We start from the raw sequence: 12,401 nt of genomic DNA, 5'->3' as shown, positions 1-12,401 counted from the left end.
GTCTTGAGAGACCGAAGAACAACAGCGGTTCAGGCGAGAAATCGTCTAGAGGCTACAAGAAATGTCCGTGTGAGTGAGAGAACCGTAAGACGGAGGCTCCAGGAGGCTAACCTTACTTCAAGAAGGCCCGCTACAGGGCCACTATTAACAGGGCAGCATCGGAGAAGACGACTCAAGTTCGCGATGCAGCATCGAAACTCGACCATTCAGGACTGGAGCATGGTGCTTTTTACAGATGAGAGCCGCTTCTGTCTGAGATCTCCAGATGGGCGAGAAAGAGTGTGGAGGAGGCCTGGAGAGCGATTCTCACCCGTAACTCTCTCCCAAAGGACACCATTTGGGGGAGGCTCTGTGATGGTGTGGGGTGGCATAAACTTTGAATCCCGTACCGAGCTTGTGATTCTTGATGGCGGTTCTCTCACTGCTCACCGCTATGTGGAAGAAGTTATGCAGGATCATGTTGCCCCATTTGCACAATTTACGGGCGACAATTTCATTTTAATGCACGACAATGCTCGCCCACACATCGCCTGTATCGTCACCCATTACCTAGAAGAAGTTGGAATTCAAACTCTAGACTGGCCAGCAAGGAGTCCTGACCTAAATCCCATAGAGCACGTATGGGATATGATTGGGAGAAGACTTCGGTCTCAGAATATCGAGACTCCGGCTGAACTGAGGGCACGATTGGTGACAGAATGGAACAGTATTCCTCAGGAAACAATTAGGAATCTAGTGCGCAGTGTACCACAACGCCTCCAGGAGGTCATCACTGCCAGAGGCGGAAACACCAGATTTTAATGTCTCTAGTGGTTTGCTAAAACATTTTCTGACAGTGTAAATCAGTGAAAGTGTTAAAATTGGAGTTAACTTAAATACAGTGAAAGACATGCAAATGAGTAAAAATTACAGGAATTACAGAAACGATAAAATGTCATAATAAAGTGAATGTCAGATAAATTTTGAAAGTGAATTTAGTGTTAAACGTGAAGGTAACATAATGTTTGATTAGTATTATCAGTATTATTATTTATTTAGGACACTGGACTAACACTATATCCATTGAAACAATTTTTTTTCAAAGTGATCCACTTTTTTTGCCGGCCAGTGTATGAACAGTAATACTACACACTGAAGGTATGCTGTAGAGGAACGTAATGCGATAGGATAACACCATCACAGTCGTACACGAGAATAACCATAACTTTCACACTGCTGGGGTTCTGACAAACTTTCTATCTTCGTAGTGCCCCGTAATGACACCATTCGTTTGATTGGCATTTCAGTTGTGGCTCATACGATTTGGCCCGTGTCTCATCCAGCATAATGATATGGTGCAAGAAAGCCTCTCCTTCGCAATCAAAGCACTCCAAGTGGTTAGGAACAGCGTTGTATCTAAAGCATTTATGCATTTCCGTCAAATCACACAGAACCCATCGTGATGCAATTTTTCTAATGCCCAGGCGTTCCTTCAGAATGTGAAGCACAGCTATATGCGCTAATCCAGTGTATCGGACCAGCTCAAGACTCATATGGCGTCAATCAGTGTCCAATAATGCAGCAAGAGCCTTTGATTGACCCTCCTAAGATTTTTAACATAGCCGGGCAACATTTACACTGCACTGTTTTGAGTCTAAAATGACTCCCCACCAATGTTGCATCTATGCTTTTTTTTTTTTTTTTTTTTTTTTTTTTTTTTTTTTTTTTTTTTTTTTTTTTTTAATGTAAAACTTCTTATCGATAGAGATATAATCACTATTGGCCTAGTTTGTCATAAATACCTTTAAAGAGAAACAACTTACATTAGTGCAATATAAACATAACTTCTTAGAAATGTGGAAATTATATTCATTTGTTATTAAATAAATTTTATATCAATATCAATAAATTCAAGTACCCACTAATTACAAATTCCTTAAAAACAATAAAAAATGCAACTCATGTAATAAAAAGTGCAGATTTTCACAAACAACCTCTCAGTCTGCTGGCACAAACGCTACTAAAATCAGGTGCCAAAACAAGATGGCTGATGTCAGTGACAAATTGACGAAGTGGCTGACTTATTGACAGAAAAAACACACCGAGCGTTTTGCTTCACGCAGTCTACTTTGCAACTTTTTTTTAAAATTATGTCTATCCCGAAAATCTCGTTCCAAAAATGTCAGGATTGAAAAGTGGTTGGGATCCCAAAAATTAGGGTCCCGGGATCGAATCTTCTACGCATCAGGCACAGAAGTTCCCTACCTAAATAGAATAGCCTGCCTGAATACTGGCAGGCGGTACTTGAGAGTTAGATAACATTTTTTTAGCATGCCATTCCTCTGGTTCATACATGTTCTGATAACTAACAGCAGAACAGTGTTCACCACTGTCTATGAACGGGTCATTCCAGCACTGGAATCTGGCATTGTCAGAATGCCAGTGAAGTACTGTTCATGAAAAGTGAGAAACTGTACTGTTTTTCATTTGATTGAGCATTTCATATGATGGAATTTATTTTAACCGCAACATTCCAACCAGTTAATATTGTATTTTGATAAGAATATTAACGTCATTATAATGACCTATGTTGAGTTCAGTTTACAGTAATATTTGTCTGAGTCTGTTTTAACATCACAAGAAAATGGATGGGTGAATTTTAACGAAATTTCATATTTCAGTTTAATAGAATAAGGTCGAGTAAGATCTTAGCTACGGGCCTAAAACAAAAAACTCAATGTAGCCTATCTCTCTTACAATATTGGTTTTACACAAAAAGACCTTATGGTGAATTTTTGTTCTATACCTCTTTCCAATACAATGAAAAGTAAGGGAAATATCAGTGGCAGTCATATGAAAATTTGAAGTCAAAGAGCCTGTAACTACCTGTGTAGACAGTACAGAGAGTTACTATGGAGATCATTTCAGCAATGTACATCTATCAGCAATTTCTGGGTAAAACTTGCATGCCTGGTGTGCGAAAGCGAGGTTAGAGGTCCAACATGGCTCGGCTCGGGCAACGTCACGTTACACTCGGCAGGCTTGCCAACTTATATATTCTTAGTGACAAGACCAGTGGGCTGCATGGGTTAGGTCCGGGGAGTGACAAAACCATTGGTCTGGATTGGTTAGGTCCAGCTACTGACTAGACCATTGACCTGGGGGGCAAACAAGAGCCACAAAGTGGCCCTTAGGCCTCTAGTATCCCGCGTGACACCACCATTGGTCCGGATAGGTTAGGGTAGGGGGTAGTGACAAAACAATTGGTCTGGATAGGTTCGGGTAGGTTAGTGACAAAACCATTGGCCTGGATATGGTTCTCTTACTTTTAGCAAATATGGCAGCCCTGTACTAGAATGCAAGCTCTGCCAGAGACAATACGAAGCTTGTCCAGCGAATAAGAACACATCGCTAACACTAGCTGGCCAATAGGAACACAACACATGGTCGCATTCAGCTGATTTACACAGTCTCGGTTTTAATTCCGTTATGTAAGTAAGAATACTTCTTAGGGCAGGATGGTGAGTTTCTAGAAAGCATAAAGGAAGGATATCTCCTTTCTCCTACTTAAGGTATCGTTACACATAATTCTTATATGATTTTTATCATCCCTCAGTCTGCACACCAGGTACAGAAGCCGCACCAATTTCTGAATATCAACCCGACAATTGGCTTTCTTTTATACAGAACAGAAGTTATCAGATCAACATCAGCAATAAAGCAAAATATATATATATATATGAAACTGCAAAGAACCACAGCCAGCAAGGATGCGAGTAGATCATGACAAGCCCCTAACAGGGAGGGGCTTGCCCACTTCTGCGCCTCATAATCTGTGAAACAATATAGAGGTGGACAAAAATGTCATCATGCAAATGCTATCAACGACCGATTCTATACCTAGTATATTTTAGTGGGGAGATTGGTGATTATGAACACATCACTCTCCTACCAGATAAGATTCACTTTTTCAAATAATGTGATTTATTTTGAGGTGCGTTCAGTAAGTTTTACCCCAGGATACAACAGAATGTCCCAGTAGGTATAATCAATTCTCCACCTGAATTTCCGACATAAGAACATAAAAATTAAATTCCCCTTCTTGAGCGCCCTGCACTTGAACTGAAAATTACTTACGCAATTCAATCATGAAAACCAAAGTCTTAATGAATTTAACAAAAGATGGCAAAGAAAAATCAGTCTTCATTCACCCAAAGTTCAATTTTTAACCTCTGCAGTATAGCCTAGCCTAAATGACTGCGACACTAAATAAGAAATAAGATAAAATTACTTGCTCAACCAAAAGTATGAAATCACTAGACTTCAAGTCATTGATCCCTTAACAGGAACATTTTTTTTGCTAGTGGCTTTACGTCGCACCGACACAGATAGATCTTATGGCGACGATGGGATAGGAAAGGCCTAGGAGTTGGAAGAAAGCAGCCGTGGCCGTAATTAAGGTACAGCCACAGCAATTGTCTGGTATGAAAATGGGAAACCACATAAAACCATCTTCAGGGCTGCCACTATCTCCCAAATGCAAGTTCACAGCCATGCAACTTTAACCGCACGGCCAACTCGCCCGGTTTAACAGAAACAAGACTGAATTATTACAATATGAAAATACGCTGAAAGTCATAAAACAACAATAGTCTAACAATTCTCAATATCAAATTAAAGGGATGAACTGAAAGTAACATCTAGTCAAGACAGAAAAGTCACATTGAACTGGAAGTTTTATAATCATTACTTCAATCACTCCGGCAATGCAACGCTTTTCAGGATTATAGAAAATAAAAAGCTGAATGTCCAGTCAAACAAGTTTGGAAAAAGGCCAGCAAAAATTCACAACAACTTTCATTTTCCAGCACATGCATCAAGGCACAATTGCACTGTTATTTGTTTCTCTGCCTCTAGTATCCCCTGTGACACCTCCATTGGTCTGGATTGGTTAGGGTAGGTTAGTGAAAAAGCCATTGGTCTGGATCAAGCAAACGGGCCCAGGTTAGAAGCCGCGAAGCGGCCCTAGGCCTCTAGTATCCCGCATGACACCTCCATTGGTCTGGGCAGTAGTGTATTTCTTGTGCACAGGTTGGTGACGGAATTCATTTTACTTCATTGCTGGGAGTAACGTCATATCCCATTGTGTCTCACCCAATGGAAATGCTGGTACGTAGTTAGACGATGGACTTTGGCGCGTGATAAATTTTTTAGGTTATGAAAGCAAAATTACTTATGGAGGACGGCGGGTAGGTTCCTAACTATCACAATGAATATAATGTATATCTCCTCTACACGGTATTCCAGTTAAGATTTCCAACATATTACATCCCTGTCATGCTATAAAAGTAGAGTAAGTCTCACTGAATTTCTACCAAAAGGTCCTAAAAGAAAATTATCTGCGTATGTTATAATTTCTTCCACAGGAAAATCAACAATGATGACTGTGACACATTTATAATAACCAATATCCAAAACTGGAGAAAAATAGCATAGGCAATGAAACAGGCCTATTTGTACAACATATCAGCATCCCTCTGCTTTAAAAAGCATCCAATTACGATTCTTTTAAATAAAAATGGTAGGCCTAAATGTATATTAGCAGAAAATTATCTACAACCTTCATGCAAGTCTCGCATAATTGAGGTTAACAGACGGAAAATAAGACTTAACAAGACCGAACCAAACAACTCATTTTGTCAACATGGGCTTTGATAAATAAAGTACTTACAACATTTTCTCGCACGGTGTTATGAAAAATTTGTTCTCGAGCATCAGGATCATCTTCCATCTTCACCTATTCGTCAATATCTCTTCAAATAAATACTTCATTTGCAACGGCTTCATCTTCTCGTTAGATAGCACAAATAACACCAACTAAGACGTAAACGGTTCCATTAATCATGACGACACGCTTCAAACTTGAAATTAGGTACCAAATAACATTCCCATCTTTCATCCTATCATGTTGACATCTCTACAAAGATCAGTGCTGCCACATGACATATAGGAATTTAAAAGCCACACATTTACACAGAGCCGTCTGCATTTACACCATGGATTTTAGTACACCTCGTGTTTGTGTTTGTAGAAAACGCTACAGTTGAAAAAAAAAATGTTAGTGGAAAAAGAAGCAGAGATAAAAGCGCATTCAGTTGGAATTCTGTAATTCCAACGACATGAAAGACCGTTGCCTACGTGATTAGTAATAAAGCCTCCGCATGGCAGTTTACACAACGCGAAATACGTTCTAGTTCCAGGCTCGCCGCTAGACTTCGTGTTAGCCCTGCACTGTTTAACACAGACGTATATGAAGATTATGAAGCAGAAAGTGAGGTTTTAGGTGAGGTACACCTTAAAAATAATTATATAAGGTGTTGATTTGTGTATTCAGCGTGTAGGGTGTATATAGTGCCTCTCTCTGTGTCTGTTAGATCATCAGCACGGAGGCTGGTTGGATCCTCAAATAGCACCACCAAAGGCTATGCATATGTTGGCCTCGGGCAGCAATATGATGAAGTGGCGGTTTCGCTTTAATGCTTCAAGCTATCGGCAACGGTCTTTAATTCTCCCCCAGTGATTCTCAATGCGTATTTTATACACTTTACGTCATTTAAAGGCCATGCCCCCTTGCTTGTGTGACAATAGGAAACATGGCGGACTTTCGTTCTATTAGCTTCACCCAGGCAGCGCTTCCGCCTCTTTATGTTATTCTAGCTCGTTGAGTTATAGGGAAACTGCAAAAACCAATGGCAGAGCCCATATGAGGCCTACTAGGCAAGATAAGGAGTGAGGTAGTTTGTCATTGCTTTCCTCACTGGACCAGAAGGCGCCACTGCAGTATGACTGACCCTATGAGCAACACCTTTCATAACACTCAGACACTAGTTGTGCCCCAAATGTCATTACTCAACACCACCCATAGTCCAGCAGCTTCCATATTGTCACAGCCATGGATGAGACTGAGACTTCTGTGGAAGCTACACTTTACTCTGGCCTGTGCCAAGAGATGGATACAAAAATACTGCATCCTTCAAGAAGTGGCAACAGGCGGAATATAGTGCCTATTTAAACATAATTTAAAGATAATTTTTGGTGCATAGTTATAAATACACAAGGTTCTGTATTTAGCGACGAGAGAGTATTTATTGTAAGAATTATAATCACAGGTTGTTTATTACGCGTGCTAAAAAAATGTCATTGCTGTGTACTATTCTGCAAAAGTAGCGTAGTAGAAAGGTAGCGGAATTTCTTTCTACGAGTTCCCAGCAAATGCAGAATTACGAGAAAAATGGGTCAAAACTATGTCACGTCGATGCGACGAGAACAAAATTGCATGTGGCAACCTTCCTCGAGAGTTCTCTTAGCCTCTCTCACCCCAATTCTCCACAATTCTACCTACACGTGGTGCCCCTGTTAAGCTGAGCAACCCAGCGGAAGGTTGGGTATCAACCCCAGCGGGAATCTGGGTCAGCGAGCCGACAGGATGTGGAGGACAGTGGAAGGCAACGGGAAACCACCACTGGCAGTATCTTCCAAGACGTTCATGAGATGGACCTCTTTGTAAAAGATTCCGGAGGTAAAGATTCCCCTCATTCGGATCTCCGGGAGGGGTGTACAACGAGGTTTTTAAAATATGGAAGGAAGGAGAAGAAGAAAGAAGAATTATTGCGGATAGGGACATGGAATGTTCTAACCCTTTTACAGGAAGGAAAATTAGAAAACGCTAAATATGAGATGAAGAGAAATAATTTGGATGTACTTGGAATGTGTGAAGTGAGATGGGGTGGATGTGGAGAACTAGAAAGCGGTGACTTCCGAATGTACTATTCGGGTGAAGATAAAAATGGATTGCATGGAGTGGGAATACTGATTGGAAAACGACTGAAGAACAAAGTTATGAAGGTTGAATATATCAATGGAAGGATTATGATGATAAGACTGAACGGGAAAAGAAAAGACTTAGTGATCATTCAAGTTTATATGCCGACCTGTAATCATTCTGATGAAGAGGTAGAAGAGTGTTATGAGAAGATAGATCAACTCATTGAGAAAGAGGAAAAGAATGCATGTATTGTTGTAATGGGTGATTGGAATGCGGTTGTTGGTGAAGGATCAGATGGTAAGACCATTGGTAAATTTGGATTGGGAGACAGAAATGAGAGGGGAGAAAGGTTGATTGAATTCTGTAATGAAAATTGCATGGTGGTTGGAAACACTTTGTTTGACAACCACAAAAGGAGAAGGTATACTTGGATATCTCGATTAGATGACAAGAAATATCAAATTGATTATATATTGATACAACAACGGTACAGAAACTGCCTAAAGAATGCTAAATGTTACCCAGGAGCAGACATTTATTCTGACCATATATTAGTTGTAGCAGAGGTAATGATTAAATTGAAAATAGTATGGAAAGGAAAGAAGAGAGAAGAAATTAATATTGAGAAACTGAAAGATAAAGACAAGTGTAGAGAACTAGAGGATGAGTATTGTAACAATAATACATTAGGAAATGAAACAGAAAATGTAGAAAGGAGATGGGAAACTTTTAAAAATGGGATAAAAGAAGCAGCTAAGAAAACGCTTGGAGTCAAGGAGAGGAAAAGGGCAAAGAAGGAATGGATAACATCAGAAATGATAAGTAAAATGGAGGAACGCAGGAAATGGAAAACAGTAAATACAGAAGAAGGAAAGCGTAACTACAGGAAGTTAAATAATGAATTAAGAAGAGAAACAGAAAAGGCAAAGAAGAAATGGTTGACAGAAAAGTGTGATGAGATAGAGCAACTGGAGAAAGAAGGGAAATATGACTTGATGTACAAGGAAGCAACAAATATAGTATTCAGAGAAAAGAGAAGGAACAACAGCAATAAGGAAATAGAGGCTACAGATGGCACAATGATATATGAACCCCAAGAAATAATGAAAAGATGGGAAGAATACATAGAATGGCTATATGATCGGGACAATCGACCAAATGAAGAAGAACTTGAATTAGAGGAGGAAGATATGGTTAAAGAGGATGATAAAGGGGAAACCATACTGAGAAGGGAGATCGAAGCATCACTGAACGAGATGAAAAATAGAAAAGCAATGGGAATAGATGAGATTCCTGTTGAACTGTTAAAAGCGTTAAATAACGAAGGGAGAAAGGAGTTGATTGGATTATGTAATCAAATATACATGACAGGAAAATGGCCAAAGGACTTCAGTGAAATCATCTTAATCCCTATGGAAAAGAAAAAGAACAGCAAAAAATGTGAAGAACATAGGACATTGAGTCTAATTTCACATGCAGCCAAAGTCTTACTGCGGACGCTCAACAGAAGGATATATGGAAAGCTGAATAACTTTATAGGTGAAGAACAGTTTGGTTTCAGGAGAGGAGTTGGAACAAGAGACGCCATTGGACTTCTGAGGGTGATAGGAGAGAGGTACATAGAGAAAAACAGGAAGGTTTATGCTGTATTTATTGACCTTGAGAAGGCTTTTGACTGTGTCAGATGGGACAAATTGATGACAATCCTGAAGAAACATGGAGTTGATTGGAGGGATAGAAGACTAATAAAGAATTTGTATATAAACCAGAGAGCAAGAGTGAGAATAGGAGATGAGTTGAGTGAAGAAATTGAATTAGGAAGAGGTGTAAGACAGGGCTGCTCTTTATCACCGACACTATTCAACATCTATCTCGAAGAAATAATCAATGAAAGTTTTAATGGAAATAGTGGAGTTTGTGTTGGAGGTAGGAGAGTAGAATGTATAAGATTTGCAGATGATATGGTTGTGATGGGAGAAAGCGAACGTGAAATGATACAAATGTTAGATAAACTCAACATGAAACTAGAAAAATATGGAATGAGAATTAATAAGAAGAAGACCAAAAGTATGATAATTGGAGGAAAAGGTAGAAGTTGTCATATTAGTATAGGAGGAGAAGAAATAGAGCAAGTCAGTAACTTCAAGTATTTGGGAAGTATGATCAGAGATGATATGTATTGCACAACAGAAATGAAGAAAAGAATTGCCCTAGCAAAAGAAGGCTTTAGGAAAAAATCAAAATTATTTTGTGGACCACTAAACAAAGATTTGAGGAAAAGACTTGCTAAGTGTTACATTTGGAGCATAGCGCTGTATGGCGCAGAGACTTGGACATTGAGAAAGAAAGATGAGAGAAGATTGGAGGCACTAGAGATGTGGGTATGGAGGAGAATAGAACGAGTGAAATGGGAAGACCGGGTAAGGAATGAGGAGGTATTACGAAGAGTTGGAGAAGAACGAAGTATTTTACAAACCATTAGAAGGAGAAAAATGAATTGGGTCGGACATTGTTTGAGGAGGGACTGTTTACTGAAAGAAGGAATAGAAGGAATGGTGAAAGGCAAACGAGGAAGAGGAAGGAAAAAATATCAAATGTTGGACAATATCCAAGGAAATAAATATTCGGACATGAAAAACTTGGCGCAGGACAGGCAACAGTGGAAGAGGTTCATCCCATGACAAGACCTGCCATAAGGCAGAATACCTAGATAGATAGACCTTCCTCGAATCTGGTACGTAGTGAACAGTTTGAAAGCACGTGCTGTAGTATTTCTGTTAAAACCAGGCGCCTTCTTCCAAATTCAGTACCAAAGCTTCTTTCAGGGTACCCATTGTATTTGTATGACAAGAGCAGGATTAATCAAGCCCGTAAGCTTCCGAAGAAACGAAGCTATGAAAATGGATTCTCGCAAGCAAATACAAATGTTTCAGACGGCGTACAAGTAGAGCGAAGAGAGTGGTGGGGGTGGTGGTGATTGTTTTAAGAGGAAGTACAACGAGGTAACCGTCCTCTATATAACACTAATCAGATACAAAAATGGAACGGACGCGACACTTCGAAAATGAAGGTATCGGTCAGTGAAAGACAAGGGCCACGAAGGGCGTGAAAATGAAAGACGGCCTAGGCCTTGAATACGGTCGAGGTAAGAAAAGAAGAAGAATTGACCGATGGAGGTCGGATAGGATAGATAAAAATGAGGATCCTGGCACAAGTGAGTGGAAGCAATGCCAGGACTCATCTAAGGGCCACGTGGTCGCCAACGCACATTGTCAAGTTCATAGATCCTGGCGCCCGTTTTAGTCACCTCTTAGGACAGGCAGGGGCTACAGTGGCTGTTATTCTACCGCTCCCCACCCACAGGCGGAGAGGTTGGCTAGACAGTTAGAGAAATGAAATTTAAGAACGTGACAATAGAAAGGTAGACACAAATATGAAGGAAAAAGAGCACAGACACCTTTCAGGGTCACCTTTTTAGTCTCGCCGTACTTCACGGTCGCAATTATACGATCTGACTCGTATGAGCTGTCCTTGAATGGGAGTGTTCTGGGCGAACTTCGTGTTGCCGCCACAAGAGCGCAGTAAGGACCGAAGGGGTCCTGCCGCATACGAATGGGCAGACATGCTTCATTCTTTCTAATGCAATCAGCTGTTCTGTCAGGCATCTAAATGAGTGAAAAAAAGAATTATGGGAACTGGAATTTATTTCAGTTGAAGGCGGAACTCAGAAGAAGAAATGCGAAAGTTCATGGAAGGAAGAGTGAACTTATAAAGAGGTATTGTTGTTTGGATTAAAGCTGACATAGGCCTAGGCCTAGTATAATGTCAATTTTATGGATGCTTTAATCGTCAATATCCGCGTAACATTTCGTATTTTATCCTTTGTAGGCTCGAAGATTATGATGCCACATTTAATGTGGAAAATCGGCAGGAGGATATTTTCATGATGAAAGTACCAAGTGCAGTAGTGTACAAGGACGTAAATGAAAGTACAGACCTTCCAACTGTGACTGCCCAGTGTTTTTCAAGATATTTAAAGAACTGTGAGCAACGTGATTCAGGTCTGGGTAGTAAAATGTACAAAAAGAGGTATTTGTTGTGCTTGCGTTGGGCACAGGAAGGTGAATTTACATTTTTAAAAGGCAGAGTTGCATCAGAGTATAGGAAAAATGTGATATACCATGTAGACTTGAAAATAGCAGACTTCTTAATTGAGGACTGTCAGTGTGAATGTAGAGCTGGTATGGGACCATTTGCTCACTGCTAACATGTATGTACTACATTACATGCTTTGTTAGATTTCAATACCAGCAAGACCTTCATCTGCCAGGAAACCTGTACCAGCCAGCTACAATCTTTCCACAAGTGCAAAAAATGTAAAGCCTCCCCAGTTAAGGCAAATGCACTAGTTTTAAAGACAGTCGAGGTCAAGTCATCTGTTCAAGATATAAGAAGTCATGATCCCCGGCCACACCAGTTCCGAAATACTTCTTCGTACAATGAGTAGGTACTTCAGAAATTTATCCATAAACTTCACTGCAAATTACCCATCTCCAAATCCCATGCCAATCTTACAGTTGTATCCCTCTGCACATCT

The 12,401-nt window shown here is 40.1% G+C and overlaps 1 protein-coding gene across 3 annotated transcripts in view; it reads right to left on the bottom strand.

Annotated features, from left to right (window-relative positions):
* The window catches only part of lili (LMBR1-like protein), a 303,462-nt gene extending 297,459 nt beyond the window's left edge, over nt 1-6,003 (bottom strand). For 2 of the 3 annotated variants that reach the window (XM_067137919.2, XM_067137920.2), the window contains exon 1: nt 5,711-6,002. In XM_067137919.2, the coding sequence (XP_066994020.1) occupies nt 5,711-5,770 (60 nt within the window). In that variant the 5' untranslated portion in view covers nt 5,771-6,002. Of the gene's footprint in view, nt 1-5,710 lie in introns of all 3 variants that reach the window. The other variant, XR_010858636.2, reaches the window with a different exon arrangement.
* Nucleotides 6,004-12,401: the final 6,398 nt, after the last annotated feature.

The sequence above is a fragment of the Anabrus simplex genome, chromosome 1, assembly GCF_040414725.1.
Source record: "Anabrus simplex isolate iqAnaSimp1 chromosome 1, ASM4041472v1, whole genome shotgun sequence".
NCBI lineage: Eukaryota > Metazoa > Arthropoda > Insecta > Orthoptera > Tettigoniidae > Anabrus > Anabrus simplex.
The sequence above is the reverse complement of the archived record's forward strand: the minus strand, read 5'-3'. Positions and strand labels throughout refer to the sequence as shown.